The sequence below is a fragment of the Fusarium tjaetaba genome (genome assembly GCF_013396195.1).
Source record: "Fusarium tjaetaba strain NRRL 66243 chromosome Unknown NRRL66243_c0000195, whole genome shotgun sequence".
Lineage (NCBI taxonomy): Eukaryota > Fungi > Ascomycota > Sordariomycetes > Hypocreales > Nectriaceae > Fusarium > Fusarium tjaetaba.
The window spans coordinates 1-24,969 of NW_023501391.1; the positions used below are offsets into that span (position 1 = coordinate 1).

Here is a 24,969-nt window from a genome sequence, read left to right on the forward strand (position 1 = left end):
CAGCCGAGCCCAGCCCAGCCCACTTAGTGTTTGTTCACCTGTCTCTATCAGATACTGATCGTCATGAAGAACTCCACGTGTATTTGGTGACTTTCCGTATTATGTCCGCATATGACATGACAGGTCGCAGGGGCTCTTTAATTCCGCAGGTCTGTTCGCAGTGACGGAACATGTCTCATTGGCTCTGTTGGAGATAGACGAGGCTGCCATGTGAGATTGCTGCGAACTGAATTCAAAGATCGGTGAGAAGGATTGGTTATGAGACAAAGTGTAACGAGTTACATTCCTGTAACAGTTCTTTGTTCCTTGCAGACAGCAGGCCCTGGTATCGATGGACAGGGTTAGTCATCCTTGGTTCTGCTGTTAATGTTGAGTTCCCAAACATCTAGACTTGATCCTCATGATCCTTCAAATCGGCAATTTACAGAAGAACATACGATTCAATCTCGCTCAGTGTATATACAGCTATATGATATAAGAATGGCAGCTTAATATATAGCAATATTCACCGTTGACTCCTCGGTCTTGTCAAACTTTTCATCTTCCGGACTCACGATGGCTGATCATGAATTATCCTTGTCTTCTAGTGCCTGCAAGACTAACCATGCATGAGATGATCCCGATCTGATCACAATCAAAAGCATCACGACCAAAGACACCTTGATGCCCTAATCCATCAACAGGGTAACAAAACAACTCTGCAACAATCCGAAGCATCGCCACAGCAAGCCATCAAACGCATAAACGGCATTGCCGTGTTAACAAAACACCACTATAAACACATTCCATTTCCGTACTGAATATCCGGCTCAGGAGTTACATTGACTCTACCCGACCTCTTGGCGAAATGCAAAGATCCTACAGCTGGCCCTCTTTACCACTTAAGGGCCTGTCTAACAAAGGGCCCCAGGGTATCGCGATGATATCGAGCACACTGACCGTCCGGAAATCATACCACCTGCGCTTGTCGGCCGGATCGACATGCCCTATACCACGTCTGGGTTGCGGTGCCTGGCTCACGGATCTCTTGGCTTCAGGCGAGTTCTTCTGTAACTCTCATCTTCTGGGCCAAAACACCCGGCCACGGTCACAGTGAGTGAAGTGATTGGTTCTGTTAAGTTCTTTCTGTGAATATTCAACTGAATATTCTCTACTGTATAACCTGCATGTCCCCTGTAATGAATCGTCAGAGCAGCATCGTTGAGTAGAACCTCTTGAGCCTATCACGTATACCTCTGAGACTCTACTTGGGAGGCGAGAACCACAGTGATATATAGGTACCCCTACCGTCTGAAGTTGCAGCATCCTTTGAGGGGAAACGAGTGACAGCTGCGTGTTGATCCTTAAGTGGCACATCGGCCAGTTTCCATCTCTTGCTTCAGATCGTTCCGAATTCCGTCAGCCATCCTTTTTCTACCCAAGGCCTTCCCCAGACTGAGCCCCCAGTTTCTTCCAACAAACCTCCATGTCAAAATGCCTCTGATAGATGGAGTAATGGTGCTTCTGCCACCGCCCGAGGGCTATGTGGTCAACTTCGACAACCCACAAAGACAAGGAGTGACAGAAGCGTACTTTGTGGCGGGGTTTGGAATGGCTGTGAGCTTTCTTTTCTTCTGCCAGAGGATGTATGTCAAGCTATTTCTTGCAGGTGGCTTGCAGTTTGACGATGGTAAGTTTTGACATGTCGTTTTCTACCTGTTTGCTGTTGGTTATTGGTTCGACCCTGCAAACTCAATCGTGGCGGGTCTGCATGGGATGACAGATCGAAGTTATGAATTGTGCTGATACTAAACAGTCTTACTCATATTTTCATATGTAAGTATCTTTGCAGCCACTAGTCATGGCCTTATAGGTTGCGCGAATAAGACGTTTATGTCGACAAAAACTGACTGCACAATTAGATGTTGGCCTTGGTCACCATCAGTCTTTGCCTACACATGTTTGCTTCTGGCGCTGGAGGAGTACATGCCTGGGAAGCCTCTATTGATACCTTTAACATTTACCTGATGGTAAGTCTCTTACGAAAGGAGAACAATTGTTGGGGATACTAACAATAGTAGGATGTCTATCTCGCCGCGTTCATATATGTCCTCTGTGGTTCACTGGCCAAACTCGCTCTCCTCATGTTCTACTTCCGACTGTCTCCTCAGCGATGGTTCAAAATGTCAGTTTGGTCAACTGCTGTATTCATCAGCGGATACACCATCGGGATCTTCTTCGCTGTGATGTTTGCCTGCCATCCTATCGCTATGAACTGGGATGTTACAATCACAGAAGGCAAATGTATTAACAGACCTGGTCTGTATATCGCGACCGCAATAACCAACATCATCAGCGACGTTATTCTATTCATACTGCCGTTGCCAATGGTTCTGCAACTCCAGATGCCCTTCAAGCAAAAGGTGGGTTTGATGGGCATCTTTACTATCGGATCTTTGACAGTAGTCACATCAATCGTGCGAGTGTCACTTCTTCCTGGAATGCTTAAATCCATGGACTTGACTTGGGTCATTGCTTACCCTTCAATTTGGATGTATGGATCTCTGATCTGGTGGCCCAGCAGAGCGTTATAACTAACATGCCTCTAGTATTGTCGAAGCGAACCTGATCATTACCTGTGCGACGATGCCAACGCTCCGCAAGTTCTTCAAACATGTTGCCCCCAAACTCATCGGCGAGTCGCGATATGGCAGCAAAACAGGGAAATCGTCAAAATACGGAAAGCCAGATACAGGTTCCAAGCCTCCGAGTCGACCATTTGCCCCGTCTTCTCAGGGACGCCGTGACCGAACACAATATTCACAATTCGATGGCGATGAGAACCCTATGCCCGATAACTTTGCTCTAGGCCCCATCAATGGACGCGTGGGACACAACACCAGCGTTGGCCAGAGCGAAGAGGTAACGGGTTGGATCGATAGTGATTCTGAGAAGGGGATCGTTGGGGGAACGATCAAACAAGCAATTGTGCAGACAAAGACGGTGACGGTGGAGTATGAACGATCACTATGATACCGATCGATGAAGGGAAAGGCGTGGGAGTTGATCACGTCTTGGGGATTGCATTAACATTAATCGTATGGATAGGAACTTTCGTTTTAGATACCACTTTAAGTAATGATTTATTTTGTCTTGATACTCTACCCGGCTGAAATCCACCAGATGATAATATTGAAGATTACTAAACACATGGAAACCGTTGTACGTCAATTGCGTCTGTCAAGTTGGGTTGATAGATAACGAAGAATTAGTTCCCGCTGGTGGTGTGACTGACTATCCATGACTTAGCGATAGCTGGCTTGGGTATTGAATGCGACTACAGAGTACTAAGCTGTCAACTGCCGCACATTGACAATAAATTAGTCAATGCTCTCACATGTAGACTCGAAGGGCGATGTTCTCAAGAGAACGTCAACAACACAGCTCAGCCATCCCCCCCTTTCGCCATGACTTCAAACTGATACATAACATGTGCTCCGTAGAAGCTCAAGATCAGCACCTTTCTCTCAGCCTGACTCAATGTTAAGCCAACGATAAAGAGTCCGAGGATCTAACAGCCTGGCTGAGTTGATTCGGCCTCTCTCTCTGGAACTCAGCCAGAGATTGCAACTCCAAGTTACATCACTGCAACCTCAAAATTGAGCCCCAAAGAAAGCGGCAGATTGCTTCACCCCTGACCAAAAGAAGCCTGGTAACCCACTACAAAATCACCTTCCGCTTTAGAAGGCGCCGTCTCTTGGGGATCAGCATCCGTGCGGTTCGGTCCTAGTCAGAAGAGAGTCCGTTTTCTGCCCTGTTTTTTCCTCACTGGAACCCATCTTCAGGGAGCAAGAAGACTCAAAATTTAAGTAGACGAAACTAAGCTTAGTAAAGAGTTCTCGAAACTTAGAGTAAATTATCTAAATATCTTTATCACCTAGGGCCAAAGTTCAGTTTTCTTTCCCTCCTGGCATGTTATGCTGAATTTTCAGTGAGTGCTTTTTCGGACAATTTGGTTACGTACAACTTAAAGCCAGGTACAGGGGAAGATCTCAATGTTACTCTGCGGAACGCGTCGATCTTGGCGAAGGATTGTGACTCCCTGACCCCTGTTACGGTGGCTCACGAATGGCTCCGACGGATAGGCTCGGACAACAAAGGCAGAAGTATAGGGTATGTTGATTTTCATGGAGTTTGTAAATAACATCAAGAATCGACGGTTCAAACCCTTCCAGGGTCATTGTGTTATCAGGGGGGAGAGGGAGGACAGAACAGTTTCACAAGGGCTGATGATACTGTATCCTAATTTTGGTTGATTTTTATTTCTTTAACTCGCTTGCAATTCGCTTCGGGCTACAAAGCATATGCTATGCGCTTCGTATCGATACATCGCGACCATTACAACTTCGCAGACAGAGCCCATCTCTCCTTGATAAGATCAGCAGCCTTCTCACCAATTCCATACGCTGGCATCTGCGTATGACCATTGTTTACGGTAGGCATTATCGAACAATCTGCGACTCTCAACCCCTTAACACCATAGACCTGTAGCTTCTCATCCACCACAGCCATAGGGTTATCCTTCTTGCCAGCGGCACACGATCCACTGGCATGATAACAAGTCGTAGCGTTATCTTTGACGTATTCCTTCCAGTCCTCGCGCGTCTTGTACTTGTGGTGCACAAGATCTGAGGGCCACGAACCCTTGACGATGTCCTTGGTGCCTGAACCTTCGGTGATGATCTCGTTGCCAAAGGCGCATGCTTCAGCGAGGACTTCGAGGTCCAGAGGATCAGAGAGGTAGTTGCAGTCGACAACAGGGACAGATGTTGGTGAGGCGTCACGAAGAGTAACGGTTCCGCGGGACTTGGGAGCGAAGAGCTCGGCGATCATACTGAAAGCGTGTTTGTTGTCGATGGGGAATTGGTCGTACTGCTTCGGGCCGCCATAGCATTCAGTGGTAAAGAACTCAATCTGAGGCTGTTTGGGAGTAAGACCCATAGGATCGCGGCCTTCTTTTCGAGGAGCTGCATTCCAGATCTTAGAGTCGGCGAGACGCTCATCCATGCGAGCGTAGGCAAATATTCCGAATGGGAATACGGTTAGAGGACCCTTCTTCTCCTCCTTCCATTGAGTATAGGCCTTTTCTAACGCGTTACCGTGGTATACCAGAGAATCAGTGGTGAGCCCCTCCTTGTCAGTCTCGTAGAACATAAAGACGATCAAGTGATCCTGGAGGTTCTTTCCAACGCCGGGAAGATCGACAAGAGTGGTGATACCGTGCTGCTCCAGCTCAACCTTTGCACCGATGCCTGATCGGTTGAGGACGTTGGGTGAGCAGTAAGCACCGGAAGATATAATAACCTCCTTAGAGGCATTGAGCTCAACGACTGATCCATCGGCCTTGACTGCTCGAACACCAGTGGCCTTCAGCTCTCCCTGGCCGTCCTTCTCAATGATGACCTTGTCAACATGTGTCTCGACCATGAGGTGTAGGTTATCTCTGGGCTTCTGCTTGGTGATGAAGTCTGCGCTGGTAGTGCGAAGTCCTTGGTGGACTGTTCTAACAGAGTGGCCGCAGCCGTGAGGGTTCGTGCCTGCGCTGAACATATCGTGGTCAAGAGGGAGACCCTTTGATACCATAGATTCTCCGATCAAGTTGGAGATAGGAGCCAAGTCATGGGGCTCTGTGTGGACATGGCCTTCATAGCCATGGGCGCCCTTGGTCTCCTTGAACCAATCTTTTGTGTGAAAGTTCTCAGCCTGTAAGTACCAGAAGTCAGTAATTGTCTGAAGAGTTGTATTGTGGGAATGTTGAGATAACTCCCATTGTGCTGAGGATATAGGTTAGGCACATACCTTGAGCATATACTTGAACATGTCATCACCACTCCAACCGGGCAGGTTCCAGTCATCATAATCTTGTTTCTACGCAGGTTAGATCTAGTACCAATTGAGAACCATCAATGGAGCTCACCATTCCCTTGACCATAAGAGTGCCATTGCAACCTGAAGAGCCACCAAGGAACTTGCCCCGGCTAAGCTTCACAGAGCGATTGTTGACACCAGGGCCAGGTATAGAGACGACATTCCAGTCTGTCTCCTTGTCGAAGTTGTTGGACCAACTAAAACAATGCGTTAGTCAATGTTTTTATAAACAGCTACGGGAGCAGGGGTACCTACCCTCCAACCATGTGAACGTTCTCAAGATGCTCATTATGGGGACCAGCCTCTAGAACGAGGACCTTTACATTGGGATCCTCAGCGAGGCGTGCTGCCACAACGCAGCCTGAAGTGCCACCACTATGAATGAGGTTAGTTAACCAATAATAGTCTTAGGCTTGAACCTTGTGAGTGCGGAACTTTACCCGCAGATGATGAAGTCATAAGTAGAGTCTGGAGCAGCAGCAGCCATGTTTGCTTATTTGTTTGTTTGTTTGCTTATAAAAGAAACAATCTGTCAAAAGATATATGAGAAAAGTATCAAGGAAGAAGCCAACTTGATGCCAGTAGCGCCTCTGTTACTTATATACATAGTATTACCCGAGGTCCACTATCATGAAGGCTGTCTATTGAGCCAGTCAGGACCGGAAATTCGGAAACCTTGTCACTCAAAACAACAGGAGGATTCCGGTTATGTAGCAGCTAGGCATTAGGTCCATCATACCATTCCTAATAAAGGCAGTTGAGAGGTTCAGACGTTGCTGGTCGGGTGTGTTGTGCTCTTGGATCCTGGCTTTTGACAAGGACCCTGAATAGTCTCAGTTGAACCAACAGCATGAATATGGCTGCACCTTGTGCACCAAATTGTGGGTTCATGTTCAGGGACAAAGCTCAAACAGACAGAGGGAATTTATCTCAGAGGGTATTTACCCCGCTGTCTGATATGTCGACGCAAGCTGGAGTCCTCAAGTCTTCTGGAGCATCCAATCGGGGATGTCTCCGCCTTATTCAAAGATTGCCTTACGGATCCGACGTTGCAGTGCAAGGACTTCTTGCATTTGCATCAGAGAAGGAGAAAAGAGAAACGCCGGGTCCCTGTCCCCTTATTCCAACGCGTTCCGCGGATGAAGCTTGGGAGCTTGGAGCTGGGTGAGTGTACATGTATGAGTCCAGCAGGGTACAGCCATGTAGCTGCAAGAGAACAGGCAACAGGAGGTATCACATTGTACAACATGATGTCTCATCCTCGGCCAAGGACCTAGAAGCCCTGACGATGTTTAGCTTGTGCGGGGCGGAACTAGTTCCACTCCCGCTGCAGATCACCGCGGCTAAAGGACATCAGTGGAGAGGATTGGCCGCTAGAGATGCTGAAATTGCTGTTGAGTGTCTGTTCTAGCGGGGTAGAGCTAGGGGCAGCTAGGGGCAGCTAGGGGCTTGGGAGCAACGTTGTAAAGTTTTGCCTCTAGCAAAGTGCTTGGAGTCAACGACGTTAGTACTGGCCTTTACCAATAGGTTAGTAGATAGCCTTGCGCCTTGTAGACGCTAGAAACTCACCGTTGACCGTTCTGATTTATCCCCACAGACACGCTATGATTATCTTGGTCAAGGGCCTCGAGTTATGACCAGGTCTGCCTTGTCTTGGGAATGTTTTTGACCAACCAATACCACCAGCCGGGGTTCTATGAGACTGTGGACCTGCATATGCATCAACCATGTTCTTTTTCTGTAGCAGAAGAAAAGAAAAGAAGGACTCGCAAGTTCTTCTTCAATGGAAGACCTTGAACGGCTTGGCGGAGTCAAACTGACTCGTATATGACTGTGCCGTAGAGATCAACAAGACCTCAAGAAGACACTGGATGACTGTACGAGTTGGCTAGGATAGCTAGGTTGGACAATATGATGCTCATCAACATATCCCAAGTCATGCACCAGGGTTGCCAAGGCTCCCCGGTCCACTATACCCAGCGTCTTGACAAGGTAGCACTCCTCCTACGACACCGTCAATCCTTAAGTGAGCCATGAGATGGTCAATGCCTCTTACACTCGGCCAAAAGGGGGCGTCAGATCCTGCATTTGCATCAGCTAGTTCATGTCAACTTCATAAGTCACATATCATACCTACATATGCCGGCTGGGCCTGCTATCTCCTCATCTCCATCTCTATTCCCCGAAGCTGTCACTCCTGGCCTGCATCTGTTGTCTCGTTTCTATTAGACAACTCTTGCAAGCTGAAGATTTCTATTATCAACCAAAATGGCAACACCCTTCCAGACTGAGGCCTGGACGGAGTATGGTCTTGGCACACTTGTCTTGTTTTTACGATACTTTGCAAGATGGAAAACAGTTGGATTCAAGGGATATCAAGGTGATGACTACTTTGCTCTTGCAGCCCTTGTATTTTGGACGGTATGCCTCTTCACTCTTTTTGCCAAGGCATCCTTGCTAACATACATAGTGCGAGCTGGTCATGTTAGAACTCATAGGTAAAAACACCTGAAAATTATGTTGGCTCACGTCGAAGGATCACTAACCCTACAATAGGCCAATCTGGTACAAACATTGGCGTTACCGACGAGATGGGCGCCAAGATGTCAGCTGCAGAGATAGCCAAGCGCGAGTTTGGATCAAAATGTCTCCTTGCAGGATGGAACTTTTATGTGACTTTGATCTTTACTCTCAAGGGAGTGATGCTCTGCTTGTATAGCCGCATGACGTACGTAGAGCCTCGATCCACCGTTGATGTATGCTAACAGAGTTCCAGGCTTGGTCTCTGGCAGAGAAAGATTGTTATCTGGACACAAGTCGGAACAGTTATTGCTTACATAGCAGTAATGGCTGCCATCTGGGGCCATTGTACGCCTGTTCATAAGAACTGGCAAGTTTATCCCAATCCTGGTGGTAAGTGTTATCCCGACTGAACCGACCACCGACTCTAACACGAGTAGACACTTGCACGCTCGCCGTAGCGAATTACCTTACGCTCGTAGTGTTTAATATTGTGTATGTTACTATTGTATAGGTATTCGAACTATGACCTTTGATCTAACTTGCAAACACAGAACCGATATCGCTATCGTCTCCATACCAGTCCCTCTACTATGGACTGTAAAGCTCACCATCAAGAGGAAACTAATGATTGGCGTTCTGCTCTGTTCTGGCGTTTTTATCATGGTCGCAACACTCTTGAGATGTGTGTTTTCGCTACGGTTAGCCCCCCCTCGAGGTATAGTTCTTGGTGTTTTGCTAACAACCCAGGGACATCCAAGGCATCAACACATCGACAATCTGGGCGATTCGCGAAACATTTATCGCTATCCTGGCAGTGAACGCCGCGGCGATCAAGCCTTTATTCTCAGCTTCTCGATGGCTCGTGTCGAGCAAGGGAAGCAGTCGGGACAAGGGAACGAGCAGTTACATCAACAAACACGGCCACCCACTTGGAACAATCGGCGGATCAGGCATCTCTGGAGGCATTTCTGCGAACCGACATCAAAAGTACATGACACAACTCGACGACAATTCGAGCGAGGAACATATTGTTGGGAAGCCAGAGTTTGTGGGATACAGCAAGCCTGAGATCAGGGCTGGCAGCACAACAAGTGGACAGAGTGATAACCAAGACGGCATTATGGTCACTAGGACATACGAAGTTACTCCTGGAAAGTCTACACTGGATGTTTAGGGGATTCGTATTACGGAGTTACTGGAAAAAGGCAATACATAGTATGCAGGAAGTGTGAGAAGCACATGTAATTAATGTAATATACCAAGATATCCATCAGTTGAGCACCCAACAACTGTTGCAACACATGTCAAAGTCCAACCAGAGGTTCGCCTTGAAGTTCCCAAATTACGGTGCAAAGCTTTGCCTGCCGCGAAATTGCTCATATCTTCAGCTTCAGGTACCCAAGCTAGCGGGACCAACGAACTATTCGAACTTTTCCAACAAGGTCAGGTCCAGAAACTGGCCGTGCTGAAATCTGAATCTACAGGTGGCGTTGCTCTGTCTCGGTAGCTGGACTACCGGTAAACTAAGGAATTAGCGCTGCCTAAGCACGGTCTTTGAGGTTGTATTAGTCGTATCCTAAACCGTCTAATTACCGCCGACTACGTAAATGAAACAACCCCTGATTGACATTGGCGAAGCTTTTGCCGCGTTACGCCCGGCTCCAAGGCCACTCACTCACTCTCTGGACACATGATTGAGTTTACCTAGTGACATCCGGTTTCCGAGGCAGAGGCACGTTTCCAGGCCAAATCCTTCTGCAGGGGCTGATATACCCTCCCCTGCTAGGATCAGTTACTAGCCCCTGAGGATTACGTACCTGGCTACTTCGTAACATTGACAGGCATTGACAGATTTGGTTTTCCTTTTGTCCGGCGAGTTGGGATATGCCAAGCAATACGAGATCTGATCGCAGAAGCAATAACTAAGACATGCAGAACGACATCAATTAGTGAGGCGGCATTGATGTGTTGGCACGTGTTATCAATCGGCATTCGACTATTTGACAGTTTCAAATCTGGTATCCAGTTCATGGGCACTCGGCCTCTTTAGAAGAGTAGGGCTTAAGCTGGTGGGTATTCTCCAAGTCATGTCCAAGAGCAAATGCCATTGCTAAGGCACTAGTTGCAAATCATGGCTCTTGGCAGCTTGAGTCTGTGGTTTTGTGGCTCTTGGTGGACTTTGGTCAACAGCTAGTCCACGGGCTAGATTCATAAGGTTGGGCATAAAGTTAGGACTAGCTTTGGCAAAGATCATGATGTTTCTCATGTCTGACTCAAGAGCCAAGGCACGAGCTGTAGGTTCCATGTTGAAGGTATCGTATTACTCATCTCTGGCCTTCGTTGAGTTGTGACTTTGACGGTCAGATACAGGGTACTGGCAATCATGAGGCTGTAATACATTACTCAAACAGTTGAGCTTACACAGGCTCAACGCATACTATCTTGTGTCTCCACGTGAAGCTAGAGTAGACGCTGCAAGGGCCTCATGTTGGTTCGGACATTGGCCGTCTAATAAACGGCTTCACTAACAGTAGTCTCGGTCTCAATTTTATACTACTAGTTAGTTATGTTTTCAAAAGCTCTTAATTGTGAGCCTGAAGCTCAAGAGACGAGAATAGATATCTGCTCAACTTGATAGACACTAAGTAGGAAGCGAATGTGTAACTATCAAATACTTGGGAAATCAACACCATAAGCTTAGGAAACATTGTCATAAGTTTAGACTAGAAAGTCTAAGCTTAGAATATATAGCATAAATCTATCATAATGAAATCAGATCAAATTTCTTATCCTGCGCACAACTGCTTGAAGTTGTGTTAAGTAAAAATTTGCCAAATAATGTAACGTGCTCCCTTTGACAAAACGCTTTTTCATACTACATCGCCTTACTCACACGAACTCAACCCCAGACATCCTCAAGCCACTTGTTCCCCTTCTTTGCCGCTTCAGCCCAGCTCCTAGCTTCAGCATCGCTCCAACTATTCTGAGTCTTCATCGACTCTTCCACCACGTTGCCAACTTCTCTAGCCATTGAAGCTCTACCGCAGAAGTAGATACTCGCACCATCTCGGAGAAGGTCACACACATCTTTCTTCCTCTCTTCGACTTTGTCTTGAACATACTTCTTTGGTTGTCCATCTGCACGTGAGAACGCAGTAACGATCTCAAGACTGCCTTGTAGTTCTTTTGCCACCTCGGCGAGTTCATCCCGATAGAGATAATCTTGGCCAGGGGCACGGCATCCGAAAAATAGGATCATCTTTCCAATGGGCTTTCCGACAGATTTGAGACGTGCTCGTTCAAGAATAAACCCGCGGAAGGGAGCGAGACCGGTACCAGCACCAATCATGACGAGAGGTGTTGAGCTCATTGTTGGAAGTTTGAAGTTAGATCGACGCAGACAGGCAAAGACTTTGTGGCCTTTGAGAGCATCACCGGGACCAGACAAGGCGTATGTAGGAGCCTCGGGTCCAACCTCTGGTTGATTGCTGTTCCCGTTAAGAGACTTCCCTAGAGCGTAGAGGTAATTCGTTGTGATACCTCGGACGGACCTGCTTGGATCTTGTTGGAGAGGCGAGTTATCGACGCCGCATGTAATCGAAAGCTTGCGTGCAGACACAGTGCTCGATGACGAGATGGAGTAGTATCGGGGCTGCAAGTTTGGTAGAGTTTCAACGACGTAAGCTAGAGGAAGTTTGTCCCAAATAGACCCAGGAGCAACAAGAGTCAGAAGGCGACCCAGAGTGATATGGTTCTTAGCAGTATATTCAGCATACGCCTCTTTACTCTTACCCAAAGCTGTCAGGTTCTGAGCAATCTCTGCCGAAGGTGCAAATCTCGCAAGTTGACCAACAGTTTCCCGAGATACAGGAGCCGAGATCTCGAGGTAATGCCGAAAGAGGGCCAGTGCAGATGTGGGACTGGGAATCTTGATTGCTATGCCTTCTTCGAGGGGTTGAACAAGAAGAGGCTTCTCAGCTCGGTCTTGAAGATCAAGAGCCTTGAGGAGAAGTTGTATCTCGTGATCAGGGTTGATAGGATAGACGGCAAGATGGTCACCAGTCCGGTATCGAAGCTCAGGATGATCTGAGATATCGAGCTCCATATGGAGGCAGTTTCGCCCGGGAGACGTATAAAGCTCGTGTGAAGACTGGACCGTCAAAGGTCGGATAGGCGAGTACTGCTTGACAATCTTTGCAGGTCCGCTTCGGTTCTGAATAGGCTCGCCGAGGTTAAGATCCATGATGTCAAGAGAGTCATCCTCTACGAGCTGAATACTTGGCTCATACGGGATGTCTCGCTCTTCATAGCCCAATTTGGTCTGAAAGTGAGTATACAGATCGTCCTTCCAGGAGAGGAAGTCCTCTTCTGTGCCACCCTGAGCATCATTGGCCCTGGCCACAGGCATCAGCCTCTGTGCACCAGCCTTGTCAAGGAACTCAGCAACAACATCGATAACACGGTTGTAGTACCGATAGCTGGTATTCCCTAGACCGAAGGCCATGTATCGCAGGTTTGGTAACTGAACATCGGGATTCTTGTGAAGCCACTCCCAGAAAGCAGCTGTGTTATCACTGGGATCGCCTTCTCCGTATGTCGAGATTATGAAAATGGCGAGCTTGCTTTGAGGAAGGTTGGCGATAGACTCAGGGTCGTAGTCGCATAGATCAGCGCAGAGGGTCTGAAGACCGAAACGCAGATGGCATTCTTTGGAGAGTCTGTTGGCGAACATCTCGGCTGTACCCGATTGCGATCCCCAAAATATGACAACATCTTTGCCCTGATGGTCTGTAAGTAAATGAAGTCTTGTCATTATCCGAGAAAACCTACAGCTTCTTCCATCTTTTTTGCAATATCACGAGTTGCTTTCGGCCCCGATGAAGCACCATCTTTTGACCCCATGCGTTCGAACCAGATATGATGATAAGGATCTGGCTTATCCCAGACAATACCGCGCAGAAGATACGCTGCTGAGGCTATTCCGACTGTGCCCAGAGCCGCCATATCGGCTATTGTCTGAGGTGGCCCCAGCTGGGAGAGCCGATTCAAGGCTTCTGTTGCAAAGACGTTGGACATGATTGCTAAAGACTATACGAGAGATGAGATAATGGTTTGCTCGAGTCTCTGAAGCGAGGAGAAGAAGGATTGATATTCATTTTCATAATCTTTTTGTCCTTGCCTCATCCGCGGAATTTCTTTCTATCCTAGGAAATCAACATACTCTGTTTCTCATCCCGAAGAGTCTCCAACGAAACGTGGGGACTAGCGTAGAGGTTATCCAACCATCGCGGGGACTTTTACCTACCTACAATTCTAGATGGCGAAAATTTCCTATTCGGGCAAGGGAGCCACTTCATCGTGACGATATGCGGGGAGACAACACGGGGTAGACGAGACGATGAAATCTAGATTCAAGGCGTTACCGGGTTCAGTATATTTCCCCATTCGTCTTCCCCGCACTCGTTCTTGGTAGTGAGGTTGAGGACGGGGGGGTGGCTATATGAGGCCAGAAGAGTCCTCATGCTTCTAAGACATTTTCTCGAAGTTGCCTTTCTCAGAGTGTTTCTGTCTTGTATCAATTATGGCAAGTCGGATTTTGACGTTGTAAGAGTGGTCCTGTAGTGATAGATAGATGGGATAGCTACTTCAATACAATATAACTTGTCTCTCTTAGACTCATCAATCTCTATCAAAGACTGGACTTCACAATCTTTCATCATGTACGCACAAGTTGTATCCCTCTTTACAGCAGCATCTCTCCTCACGTACTTCATTCTCTATCCCATCTACACATATCTTCGCGATGCCAAAGGTCTGCGGCGTTACCCCAACTTCCATCCGCTGGCGGGAATAACCAATATCCCTTTTGTCCGCGAAGCAGCCAAGGGTTTCCGCTCTCGAACTCTATATGAGATGCACAAGACCCATCCAGTGATCCGCACTGGCCCAAACTCTCTCTCCTATGGTTCTATCCAAGCCATAAAGGATATATATGGCCATGGCACAAAATGCACCAAGGGAGAGTTCTACGAGACTCTTGCTGGCAGCCACTATCACTTAGCCGATGTCATCGACAAGGCCGACCATGCTAGAAAGCGCCGTGCCCTCTCTGCTGCATATGCCTTGAAGAATCTTGAAAACTGGGAATTCAAAGTAGCAGACAAGGCAGATCGTTTTATCCGCGCTGCTGATGCTGCTTGTACTGTGCCACTCAAAGAAGGCTTCTCGCGGCCTGATCCTAGAGACCTCAACTTCGATTACCGAGCATTTACCAACTTCTTCACTCTCGATGCCATAGCAGATATTGGTCTCAGTGAACGCCTCGGTTTTCTTGACCAAGGTCACGACCGCGTGAAAGCCGAACGAATGGATGGAACTATTCACGAAGTGAACTTTCGAGAGTGTCTGCACTCAACAGCTCGTGCTCAGTCTATTCTGGCCTGGACAGAGAAGTGGTACAACTTCAACGTTGAAGCATCCAAGTGGTTTTCCAAAGATTTCCGCCATTGGTGGCACCTCAACGAAGGTTGGAATGATATTGTATATCACCGTGCAACGAAGAGACTTGAGCGTCATAAGAACGGCGAGAGACTGCCTGATTTCTTCCAAGCCCTCATGGACCACAGTGAGGCCAACCCTCCCGGTCTGGAATGGGGAGAGATTGTCGCTGAGGTTTCTATTATGATGAATGCCGGTAGTGATACGACTGCACTCGCGATGAACAACGTCATGTATTGGCTTCTGAAGAACCCGTCTTGCATGGCGAAGCTTCGGGAGGAGGTTGATTCTGTTCTTGATCCTGAAGAGATCGTTGCTCCCTACGATAAAGCCAAGCACCTACCATACCTTCGCGCCTGCCTAGACGAATCTCTTCGTATCACACCGCCAACAACTTTTGGTCTTCCTCGCCGTACACCCCCTGAAGGTTGGAACATTCTTGGTGAATACATCCCTGGAGACACTACAGTCTCCATCTCAGCATATGTCACACACAGAGACCCCCGAGTCTTTCCCGATCCCGAGTCATATGCCCCTGAAAGATGGCTCGGAGAGAAAGGAAAGGAATTGCAGCCGTATTTCATCGCCTTCAGTGCCGGGGCCCGTGGCTGCATCGGCCGAAATATCAGTTATCTTGAGCAAACTGTACTATTGGCTAGTGTTGTACATAGGTACGAGTGGGCATTGCCTTATCCAGAATGGGAACCAGAACGCAGAGAGGCCATGAATCTTGCTCCTGGTCCTATGCCTCTCAAGGTTTGGCGTCGAGAGTTGGGTGTGGAAGAAGTTGACGAAAAGAGCAAGTAGAATATACTTAATGATGACTTTGGACTTGGTTCCGTAGATTAAACCAGTTAAATTTGAGATCATTCGACCAATACAAGAGGAAAGGTTTCTATGTCGGGGTGAAGTCCGCACAAGTGTTACAGTAAGGTCCCGATCTCCGATATTAGCAGATAAAGACATTGTTTAGCCTGGATCCGCCACGTGCCAACGTGAAGGGACAAGTTTCTTAGGAAAGATTGTCCTAAAATTGTCAGAACTATGTAAAACCTATCCCAATTTACAAAATTTAGGCAGCCTTAGGATAATGTTTCCTTAAGAATATCCTAAAACCCGGCCGCCACCTTGCTCAGAACCTTGTAAAACTAGGTGCTGCCTTTGCTCTACAGAACTCCTTAGATAGCAAGAATTCTGACAGCTTCAACATAACCGGCTGATAGACGAGGCACTACCCTGGCTGAAACGGAATTAGACATACAGAAATAATTCTTATCAAGAACTTACAAAAAGTGCCTGGAGATCATCCTAACTTATGAAGATCTTCCTAGGAAGAGATCCTCTTATACCAGGGAACATTTGCAAGTAACATTCTGGCTGGGTGAGATAGCATCGCTAGGATCCGAGTGAGAGGTGTATTTTACTATAGGGATAGAAGGAAGTCTTATATCGTCTTGCTCCTGAGGGGTATGGGGGCAGCCAAGAATCACTTATTAACAAGAGGTATACGAGACACGGCTCAATGAATGAATGGCCTATGGGCTTTCGAGTTCTGTGATCTTGGTGGAGATCCGGTCCTAGTCAGGACTAAGTCTTTGGTCACATAAAGCTTCGTTGAATGAGTCACGAATAGTTTGACCACAAGAATTCACGGAGTGTAACCTTGGTCCCAAAAGGGTATCTTTCTAGAATAAAGAAACAGAAGATCTCCCAGTTTATGTGCCAAGTACAGCTAGATAGTGGATGCCACTGAGTAGGTAGCTCGGGATATATAGTACCCAAGTGCTGCTTGGTACCGCCTGGCGGGCAGAGACCGGCAATTCATGTGGGTCCCGGGGCTTGTGTTATACCATATTATCTGATACTGCTTTTCAATGTCGGGTTTGGTATCAAGTACAACTCACTTCCCTCAAAGGTTCATGTGTAAGATCAAGAAATTCATTTTGCACAAGCAAAGTCCAGTTACTCTATAAACTCATCTAAGTATAAACACGCTCAACAATCATGATTCTTTTTACAGCTTAGATTCCTCGATGCGACGACCAGTCTCGTCAAAGTTAATCTTCTTACCTGAGTTGAGCGACTCCTGGAGCGCGCAACCAATCTTGACAGCCTGCACAGCACCTGTAAGCTTAAATGGTAGCTTGTTGTTGTCGAGCACTGAAGCTGTGAATTCATTGGCTTCTGTGACGAAGGCATGCTCGAAACGACCATAGTAGTCGCCAGGAATCTGTCGGCGCACACCGGTTGCCTCGTGCATCTCAACAAGGTTGCCGACAGGGTTGGCATTGATAGCGAGTTTGCCTTCAGTACCGATGACCTCTGTCATGTCGTGCTGTCCAGCAGCCATCATGCGTGAAGAATAGAAGTATGCGACCTTGCCGCCCCAGAACTCAACAATACCAACGCCATTGTCTACATCCTTGTGTTTTCGCAGTTCAGGCTGAACAGCAGTGATTCCAGTTGCAACAACAGACTTGACGATAGAGTCTTGGCCAAAGTACCACAAGGCAAGGTCGATATCATGGATGTTACAGTCGACAAAGATACCACCGCTGAACTCGGCATAGGCAACGAAGAAACCGGATGGGTCAAGCTTATCACAGGTTTGAGATCGGAAAACGGAGGGACGACCGATGGCACCGCTGTCCATGCGATCAAAGGCGTCGCGGTATGAGGCATCGAATCGACGAGAGAACCCGCACATGACCTTGAGGTGAGGCTTCTTGGCAGCGGCGTCGACCACGGATTGGGACTGTTGAAGAACAAGGGTTAGTTGGAGTTCCTGATAAGCTTAATTTGTGAAGAGGGGGAACTAACGATCTCAACGCTGGTACTTAGAGGCTTCTCGCAAAGAACATGCTTATCAGCCTCAATGGCTTGAATAGCCTCTTCAGCATGAGCCGTAGTAACAGTAGCAACTACCACAGCCTGAAGACCGGGATGCTTCAGCATCTCCTGGTAGTCATTGTAGATTGTAACACCCTCGAGGTGAACCTTGGCCCAGTCTGCCTCCTTCTGGACAGGGGTAAAGGCTGCGACAAGTTCAGCGCGGGGTGTTCTGTTGTGAAAGTTGAGAGCATGACGAGCACCCATGCGGCCGAGGCCAGCGACGGCGACCTGGAGCTTAGGAGAGGCCATTGTGTTGAGAGAAGAAAGACGTGACAGGGAAAAGATTAGGTTGAAGCTGTGTATCTGTTGGGTTCTCGTAGCAACAATGAGACTGAAGGGTTGAGAGCTGAGGGATGAGGAGCATGAGCGAGCTTTCCTCCCTTATACCTTGAGCTCTTTTGGTAATCTAGGTCGAGAAGATTTACACCGATACTCGGAGCTCTCGCGGCATTGCTTGTTGTTTTCTCGAATCTTTCTCAACCCTAACACCACATTCAACTCGATTGGACAAACCCGCGTTACAAGAGCCCATGGGTTCTGCCAGTGGCTTGGAATTGAAGTCACAAGATCTACATTCTTCCGCTTTTCAGTCAGAATAGTATATGGCCATTGGCTAGATTGTTAACTCTTCTCATCCTAGACACACGATGCAGGTTGAAGATGAGTTGCTAGCGGAGAATGCAAGTCAGATTTCTCCAAATGGAGTAATTAGCTACGAAGTGTCTATCGGGGCCTCCTACTGTGAATAGACCTGTAATTCGGACCCTTGACCCCTGAAGACCCCGCAACAAGCATGGATCGCCTCCGCATTGCGGGTGAGGCTTAACTCTCCGAACCCCTCCTTGACTCAAAGGAACAAGACGTGATTGGAAAGATTGGCCGAAGGAGGCAAACATCTCTTGGAAGTTCTCGTCATGGAAAATCTCGCCGTAGTTTCCGGCTGGGGAGTTTCCTATTCTGTTGGCTTGGATTGGCTGGTAAAATATTTCGCCACGTTTACTCGCTGAGATTATTCGGTTGTAACACAACACCACATCAGAAATCTCACGATGATTTTTCTTTTCTTCTTTCAGTAGAATCTTCTAATTAATCATTAGAAATAATATGGCACAAATAAACATGCTTATATTTCTCTGCAAACTGCTTTCTCAGTCTCTCCCCACGCCTTCTCAGCATGCGTCTCACAACTCTTTGATGATCCTTCCAACAGTCAGAGTGGCAGTACAGCTGATGTCGCATATCATCTTTGGTACCTCTGTCCAGTTTTTAAGTGAAGCCACATACGAGTTAGATGAAATGAAGGTATTTTCCCACAATGCAGTCCTGCTCGCATGCTTTCACATAAAGTTTGCCCATCACGAGCCAGCCCCCTAGGTGAGGTCAATGAGCGGGTTGTCCTCTATATCCTTGGCTAACACGCTAATTTGTATTGAGCTATCTCGAGACTTCAAGAAGTATTACACCAACTGCAAGTTGCTGTTCAACATACCCGAGATAGGCATTCCAGAGTTATTCACATTCTCGGGAGATTCGGTCCAACCCCAAGTTTCCTTTAAATACTCTTGTCTGCAACGGCTGTCAGACTAACTAACTTAGTACCTGAGAGAATCTGGTTTCCACTTACACTGATCGATTCGGCCATCCGAATTGCACATCTGCTTTCTGTAGCATGCCATATAGGGCTTCCTGTTCGAACAAGCTATTGAATCGGTCACCCGCCATCGTGATAGCCAAGCAAGCATATCTATAGGAGCAAATTTAGCGAAATGCTGTTACGAAGAGGAACGTTGGTCACATACGCATAGCCCGTCGGATTCCGTTGGTTAGACTATTTTCCTGCATTAGTTGGAACCCTCAATATCAATAATGAAGTATCACCTCAGCAACACCGCAGACCATCTTGACGGTCTTTCTGATCTCCTCATTTATTGACTTGGCTGCTTTCGCCTGCCCGGGACCCAATTTTGGTGTCCTAGGGTTGTGAGCGGCTAGCAAGACCTGAATAAGTAAGTAATGAAGCACTCCTGTGACGACAGCATCGTTGAGATACAGCGCTTGTGGGAAGATGCCAGATGCATCAGTGTTGATATACATCGGATGAAAGTGCCATGGCCTATCCGCCCACCATCGCTCTTGAGCCTCTTGCAACCTCTCCCATGCTGAGAAGCTCTGATCTTCCGACCCATAACAATAGCGCAAACAAGCAGCACATTGCAAGATAGTTAAGTTTGCAAAGGTGCAACAGGTGTCATCGTTTTGAACGAGCCTAGAGATATCTTCCAGGGCGAAATTTGGGTGAACAGGTCGGGCCTGCATAAAAGCCATGTGTATCTCTTGGTAAAGTTGTTAGCATATATCAATTATGACCAAAGCGGAGGTGTCTGCTTACCTTGCCGTAGTGCAACCCAGAATGCCGCACGCCGCAGTCCAGTAAAGTCTAAAACCTTTTCTTGAGCTGCAACAAAGACTCGAGTACCGACAAGATGTGATTCGCTAGCCGTGTCTGCAGATGTGAGGGGCACATCGAGTTCCTCCATGTAGCGAAGAATGACAATGGCAGTGAGGAGATTTTCGTCCATAACAGCTGCAGAACTGCTCAGGGCGGGGATAAGAGCATCGAGGCAGTTCTGGTGATAACGATCGCCGACCAACCCATCAAACCCATCAATTCTGCTTAATCGTTTGGCAGAAGCCGCAAGCACTGCGTTCATAAGTGGAGGGCATATGACTGCTCGACGCGGGACAATCGTAGCGAAATGTCTCTCGCTGTCGCACAAATCGAAGAGCGGTGCCAGCACGTGGATGAAGTTGTAAAACAACATTGCCTCTTGTGGATCTTCTAATGGCCATCTCGGCGTATCCAAGTAGATGCCTGAGATGGCTTCGGCAACATTGTCCACTGGAATCGGAAGGTCTGTTCCACGGGAACTCGCGAGCGCTGCGGCGACTTGAGGGCTCTCCACACCCAGAACAATATCGCTACTGAGGATAGGAGATTCGATACTGTGAGGCCCCGAAAACGATGCGAAAGGCCCCACGGTATCAGACTTCTGGCTGGGTGAGATAGCATCGCTAGGATCCGAGCGAGAGGTGTTCTTCCAATTCCCACTTGAAGATGGACTCAATGCTCGTTTCTTTGAGGGACGCTCCTGATCTATATTGGAAGAAAAGATCCTAAGGGCTGAAGTTGAGTTGGATCTATCCTGATCGGAATAAGACGTTGAGTCATTTGATCGAAATCTCTGTAGAGAAGCAAGGGGTGGTGAAGACTGATTGCTGGCATCGTCGATATCACGTCCAATGTCGAAGTTTTCCAACGTGTCCAGGTTGTTGGAATCATGGATGTTGATGATGTCTGGAGTCTCATCAACAAAACTTAGAGCTCTGGTTGTCTTGACCCATGGTTGGTCTTGAGAGAAATTGTAGTCTCTGTTCTTGGCTTCAATAGCCTTACCAGATCGTATACTTCATGTGGTGAGCAACTAATAGAAGTCAAGGAAAGAAATGGCATCATACCTCGGATTCAGACCATGACGAAATCTCACACTGAAACCTCGAACGCACTCAATATCGCTTTTTCGACAATTGGCACAAGAAGGTTTATCGTTATCACCTATTTCTTCGGATCAGTTTCCATTATTAGAAAGGTAAGTAAGGTATTGCAATACAAGCCACCACCGTTGGTAAAGTTAATGTAACTTACACTTGAGATGCCTATAGAAGTTGACAATCAGAACATATTGCTCCAGAAGACACAACAGAGGGATACAAAACGGGTAATATTTCCTATGTTAGGTAACGAGATAGAGACTCACCTTTGCTTACAGACCTTAGAAACGGCAACTATCAGCTTGCAGCCTCTAGGGCTATCGCAACGGGGCGACTTACTGTACAGGGGTTGAGAGGCCTTCCAGGTGTCTTAGTTGTCGTTGATAGAGACTCTGACATGATTCACAAGGCGACTGTTACCAGGGGACAGCGGGTATCAATAACGAGAAAACGGCCCGTTCCAAAACCAAAACTTTTGATGATGAGGAGGAGAATTGAAGGGTGAGACAAGAAGAGAGGGGATTATGACCCAGAGTTGATGAAAAGGGCAGTTGCCTTTCTTGGTCAAAAAAGGCAGGAGCAGCCCGCAATGAGTGGGCACTACCTACCTATTGAACAGGCGAATCAGCGGCCATCCAATTAGCCCCAAAGTTTAACATCAGACTCTCTGAACGTCACTGGAGAACAGACAGGCTCTCCCCATGGGGCGGGTGATGGTTTCAGTCGGTAATCTGGGGACTGACGCACATCGAGCCTCCCTAGCATGGTCTAGATTCCTTGATCAACCAATCAATCGAGTCCTCGGCCTTGGGGATTCTGGTCTAAATGCCGCTCGTTAGTGTAATCCGGGGGGGCAAGCCGTCAAGGCGTTGAGACTGTGACCATGTTAGTCATTCCACGTTTTTCTGAAAGGGAAATATTCATCCCCTCATTACCATCAGCTACAGATGATGGAGTAGTAAGGAGTATCAAGCCCGAATCCTGGTTTGGTGGTGTGCTTACCTGGGATGTTTGATATATAAGACCTTCGAATATCAGCTGAATTGCTTCTTTTTCCAGATCAGCATCAAACCCCATCTTCTCATTCTTCAAACCTCTCTGGATATCTATAGAGATATTCAGTAACCTTCTAACATCTCTTGATTTCCTTGGTACTCTTCATAGAGAACTGAAGTTTCCCCAAAACTCCTGCACCTCCGCCAACAGAACGTGTTGAACAACTCCAATCGGCACCATGTCCAAGGCTGATACCAAGGAACATCTCGAGCATCTCGAGGATACCGGTTCCCCAAATTCCATTCATGAAGTCAACATTAACATCGATGATCTCGACTCTATCGAGCAGACCGAAACCGGTAAGTTTTCATGGCTGATCAGTATCACTGCTGCCATCGGTGGCATGCTGTTTGGTTATGATACCGGAATTATATCCGCTGTTCTTGTATGTTCTGCCTCTCTCCCTGGCTCTCTTTTGATTTGCTGCCCAGATACTGACGTGGGATACAGGTCTACATCCACCAAGACCTCGGCAAGACTCTTACGTCTCAGGAGAAAGAACTCATTACCTCGATCACCTCCGGTGGTGCTTTTCTGGGTGCCATCTTTGCAGGCTGTTCTGCTGATCGTTACGGACGAAAGGTTGCTATCTATGTGGGCTGTGTCCTCTTCACTGTCGGTGCCATCGTCCAGGCTGCTTCTTTCTCGGTCGCTCAGATGACTGTTGGCCGTCTGATCGTTGGATTCGGCGTTGGCAGTGCTGCAATGATTATACCTCTCTACATTGCCGAGTGTGCACCGAGCAAGTATCGAGGACGTATGATCGGTCTTGATAATATGTCGATCACTGGTGGTCAGCTGGTCAGTTATGGTATTGGGGCAGCCTTTGCTAGTGTCTCATCTGGCTGGCGATACATGGTAGGCGGCGGTGCTATCCCTGCTATCATACTAGCCGCTCTTCTCCCTTTCTGCCCTGAGTCTCCTCGTCAACTCATCTACCATGGGAAGCCAGAAGAGGCGGCGGCAGTCATCCGACGAATCTTTCCCAATGGTACCGAGCAACAGGTTCAGGACAAGATCCGTCATCTCATATACCACGTCAATGAGGCCAAGTCTCTTAACGCTGGCAAGTCTCAGTGGTGGGTGTTCAAGCAGCTCTACGTCAGCCCCGCAAACTTCCGAGCTCTCGTATCTGCCTGTGGACTCATGGCTATCTCTCAGCTCAGCGGCTTCAACTCTCTCATGTACTACTCTCCCTTGTTGTTTTCTCTCGTTGGTTTCTCCAACCCGGTCGCTGTGGGTACCATAATTGCTGCCACAAACTTCATTTTCACCTGGGTCAACCTCATGCTTGTCGACCGTGCCGGCCGCCGAAGAATTTTGATCTGCACAGTTCCTTTCATGGGTCTCGCTCTCGTTGTTGCTGCTGTGTGCTTCAAGTACATCCCCATCAACCATGACTTGTCCCTGGCATCCGATGCCAAGATCGGCTGGCCTGCTATTGTGGTCCTTGTCAGCATGGTTATATTTGTCGGATTCTACTCTTCTGGTATCGGCAACACTGCTTGGCTTTCAAGCGAATTCTTCCCAATGGAGGTCCGAGCTATGGGAACCATGATGCTTACTATGACCTGCTGGGGATCCAACATCATTGTGTCTTCGACATTCCTTACCCAGATGGAAAATACCACCCCCTCTGGTGCTTTTGGTTTCTATGCTGCCATCTGCATCCTTGGCTGGGTTTGCATCTACTTCTGTTACCCTGAAGTTAAGGGCATGACTCTCGAGGATATTCGAGAGATATTCCAGCACGGCTTCGGTGTCCAGCGAGCTCGAGAAATCCAGAAGGAGATGAAGCTTCTCAGGAAATCTACTGCCTCTGATGAGGTCGCCAAGGCTTAGTTGTGGCTGGAAGTATGTAAGACGATTGTATTGGCACCCTTTCGGGACTTGAGGGTTACAGTTGCACAGAAGTTCTTCGAAGGTGGTCTGCTGGGTTCATACACGATTCGGCGTTGGTAAATAGGACACCTAGATAAGACAAACATATATCTGTCAGCACCAAGTATCTCCAAATCTCTCCTTATAAATTGGCCAATAAGCGTTCTATACTCTAAATAAACTGACCGGACGAGCCTATTGGTATCCTAGAGAACTTTGTAAGGCGTTGAACAGACCTTCTCTAAGCTTTAGGCTGTATTTAGACAACTTATGATGAGGTCTCGAAAGTTAGCCTAAAGGTATACTAAAATTATCCGAAGATGCTCTAAAACACGGAACCCAAGGAGGAAATAAAACTCGGGCGGGACCTTAAGCCTGACTGATAAAAAGACTTAGGTAACTTAGTATAAATTTAGGATAAGTTTAGGATACCTTTTGTGGAATTTATTTTGTCACACTAAACTTAGGCCTAGTGTTTTCTTGCTCCCTAAGGCTTACGAGCTGGCCTTTAAGGCAAATCGTCGGCTTTCGAAACTAGAAGGGATCAGCTTCTGTACGTAAAAGTCTCCAGACGAGCCATTTACTTGGGTAAAAACAAGGCTGTTTTTGAGTCTAATTCCCATGCTCGTTACATTGTAACGGTCCATGCTTGGAGATATGGGG

The 24,969-nt window shown here is 47.5% G+C and overlaps 8 protein-coding genes across 8 annotated transcripts; 4 read left to right on the forward strand and 4 right to left on the reverse strand.

Moving 5' to 3' along the window:
• Positions 1 to 1,473: 1,473 nt before the first annotated feature.
• On the forward strand, positions 1,474 to 3,012 carry FTJAE_8811 (uncharacterized protein; the record flags this gene model as incomplete). Its single annotated transcript, XM_037355667.1, has 5 exons — positions 1,474 to 1,669; positions 1,796 to 1,815; positions 1,902 to 2,009; positions 2,061 to 2,533; positions 2,589 to 3,012. 5 exons carry the CDS (start codon positions 1,474 to 1,476, stop codon positions 3,010 to 3,012), a joined length of 1,221 nt encoding a protein of 406 aa, XP_037204093.1.
• A 1,365-nt stretch (positions 3,013 to 4,377) lies between these two features.
• Positions 4,378 to 6,394, reverse strand: FTJAE_8812 (alcohol oxidase; the record flags this gene model as incomplete). The annotated part of the gene is made up of 5 exons (XM_037355668.1): positions 4,378 to 5,742; positions 5,839 to 5,907; positions 5,957 to 6,104; positions 6,163 to 6,282; positions 6,348 to 6,394. 5 exons carry the CDS (start codon positions 6,392 to 6,394, stop codon positions 4,378 to 4,380), a joined length of 1,749 nt encoding a protein of 582 aa, XP_037204094.1.
• Positions 6,395 to 8,175: 1,781 nt separating this feature from the next.
• Positions 8,176 to 9,604, forward strand: FTJAE_8813 (integral membrane protein PTH11; the record flags this gene model as incomplete). Its single annotated transcript, XM_037355669.1, has 7 exons — positions 8,176 to 8,328; positions 8,378 to 8,405; positions 8,464 to 8,635; positions 8,684 to 8,820; positions 8,868 to 8,922; positions 8,982 to 9,128; positions 9,178 to 9,604. 7 exons carry the CDS (start codon positions 8,176 to 8,178, stop codon positions 9,602 to 9,604), a joined length of 1,119 nt encoding a protein of 372 aa, XP_037204095.1.
• A 1,725-nt stretch (positions 9,605 to 11,329) lies between these two features.
• Positions 11,330 to 13,506, reverse strand: FTJAE_8814 (NADPH-ferrihemo reductase; the record flags this gene model as incomplete). The annotated part of the gene is made up of 2 exons (XM_037355670.1): positions 11,330 to 13,210; positions 13,261 to 13,506. 2 exons carry the CDS (start codon positions 13,504 to 13,506, stop codon positions 11,330 to 11,332), a joined length of 2,127 nt encoding a protein of 708 aa, XP_037204096.1.
• A 642-nt stretch (positions 13,507 to 14,148) lies between these two features.
• Positions 14,149 to 15,735, forward strand: FTJAE_8815 (cytochrome P450 monooxygenase oxidoreductase; the record flags this gene model as incomplete). Its single annotated transcript, XM_037355671.1, has 1 exon — positions 14,149 to 15,735. The coding sequence occupies one exon, from the start codon at positions 14,149 to 14,151 to the stop codon at positions 15,733 to 15,735; it is 1,587 nt and encodes a 528-aa protein (XP_037204097.1).
• Positions 15,736 to 16,942: 1,207 nt separating this feature from the next.
• On the reverse strand, positions 16,943 to 18,069 carry FTJAE_8816 (myo-inositol 2-dehydrogenase; the record flags this gene model as incomplete). Its single annotated transcript, XM_037355672.1, has 2 exons — positions 16,943 to 17,683; positions 17,749 to 18,069. The coding sequence occupies 2 exons, from the start codon at positions 18,067 to 18,069 to the stop codon at positions 16,943 to 16,945; spliced, it is 1,062 nt and encodes a 353-aa protein (XP_037204098.1).
• A 1,303-nt stretch (positions 18,070 to 19,372) lies between these two features.
• On the reverse strand, positions 19,373 to 21,768 carry FTJAE_8817 (ARCA-like protein; the record flags this gene model as incomplete). Its single annotated transcript, XM_037355673.1, has 7 exons — positions 19,373 to 19,403; positions 19,445 to 19,564; positions 19,620 to 19,648; positions 19,699 to 20,153; positions 20,210 to 21,285; positions 21,524 to 21,534; positions 21,709 to 21,768. 7 exons carry the CDS (start codon positions 21,766 to 21,768, stop codon positions 19,373 to 19,375), a joined length of 1,782 nt encoding a protein of 593 aa, XP_037204099.1.
• An 835-nt stretch (positions 21,769 to 22,603) lies between these two features.
• Positions 22,604 to 24,267, forward strand: FTJAE_8818 (myo-inositol transporter; the record flags this gene model as incomplete). The annotated part of the gene is made up of 2 exons (XM_037355674.1): positions 22,604 to 22,810; positions 22,876 to 24,267. The coding sequence occupies 2 exons, from the start codon at positions 22,604 to 22,606 to the stop codon at positions 24,265 to 24,267; spliced, it is 1,599 nt and encodes a 532-aa protein (XP_037204100.1).
• Positions 24,268 to 24,969: the final 702 nt, after the last annotated feature.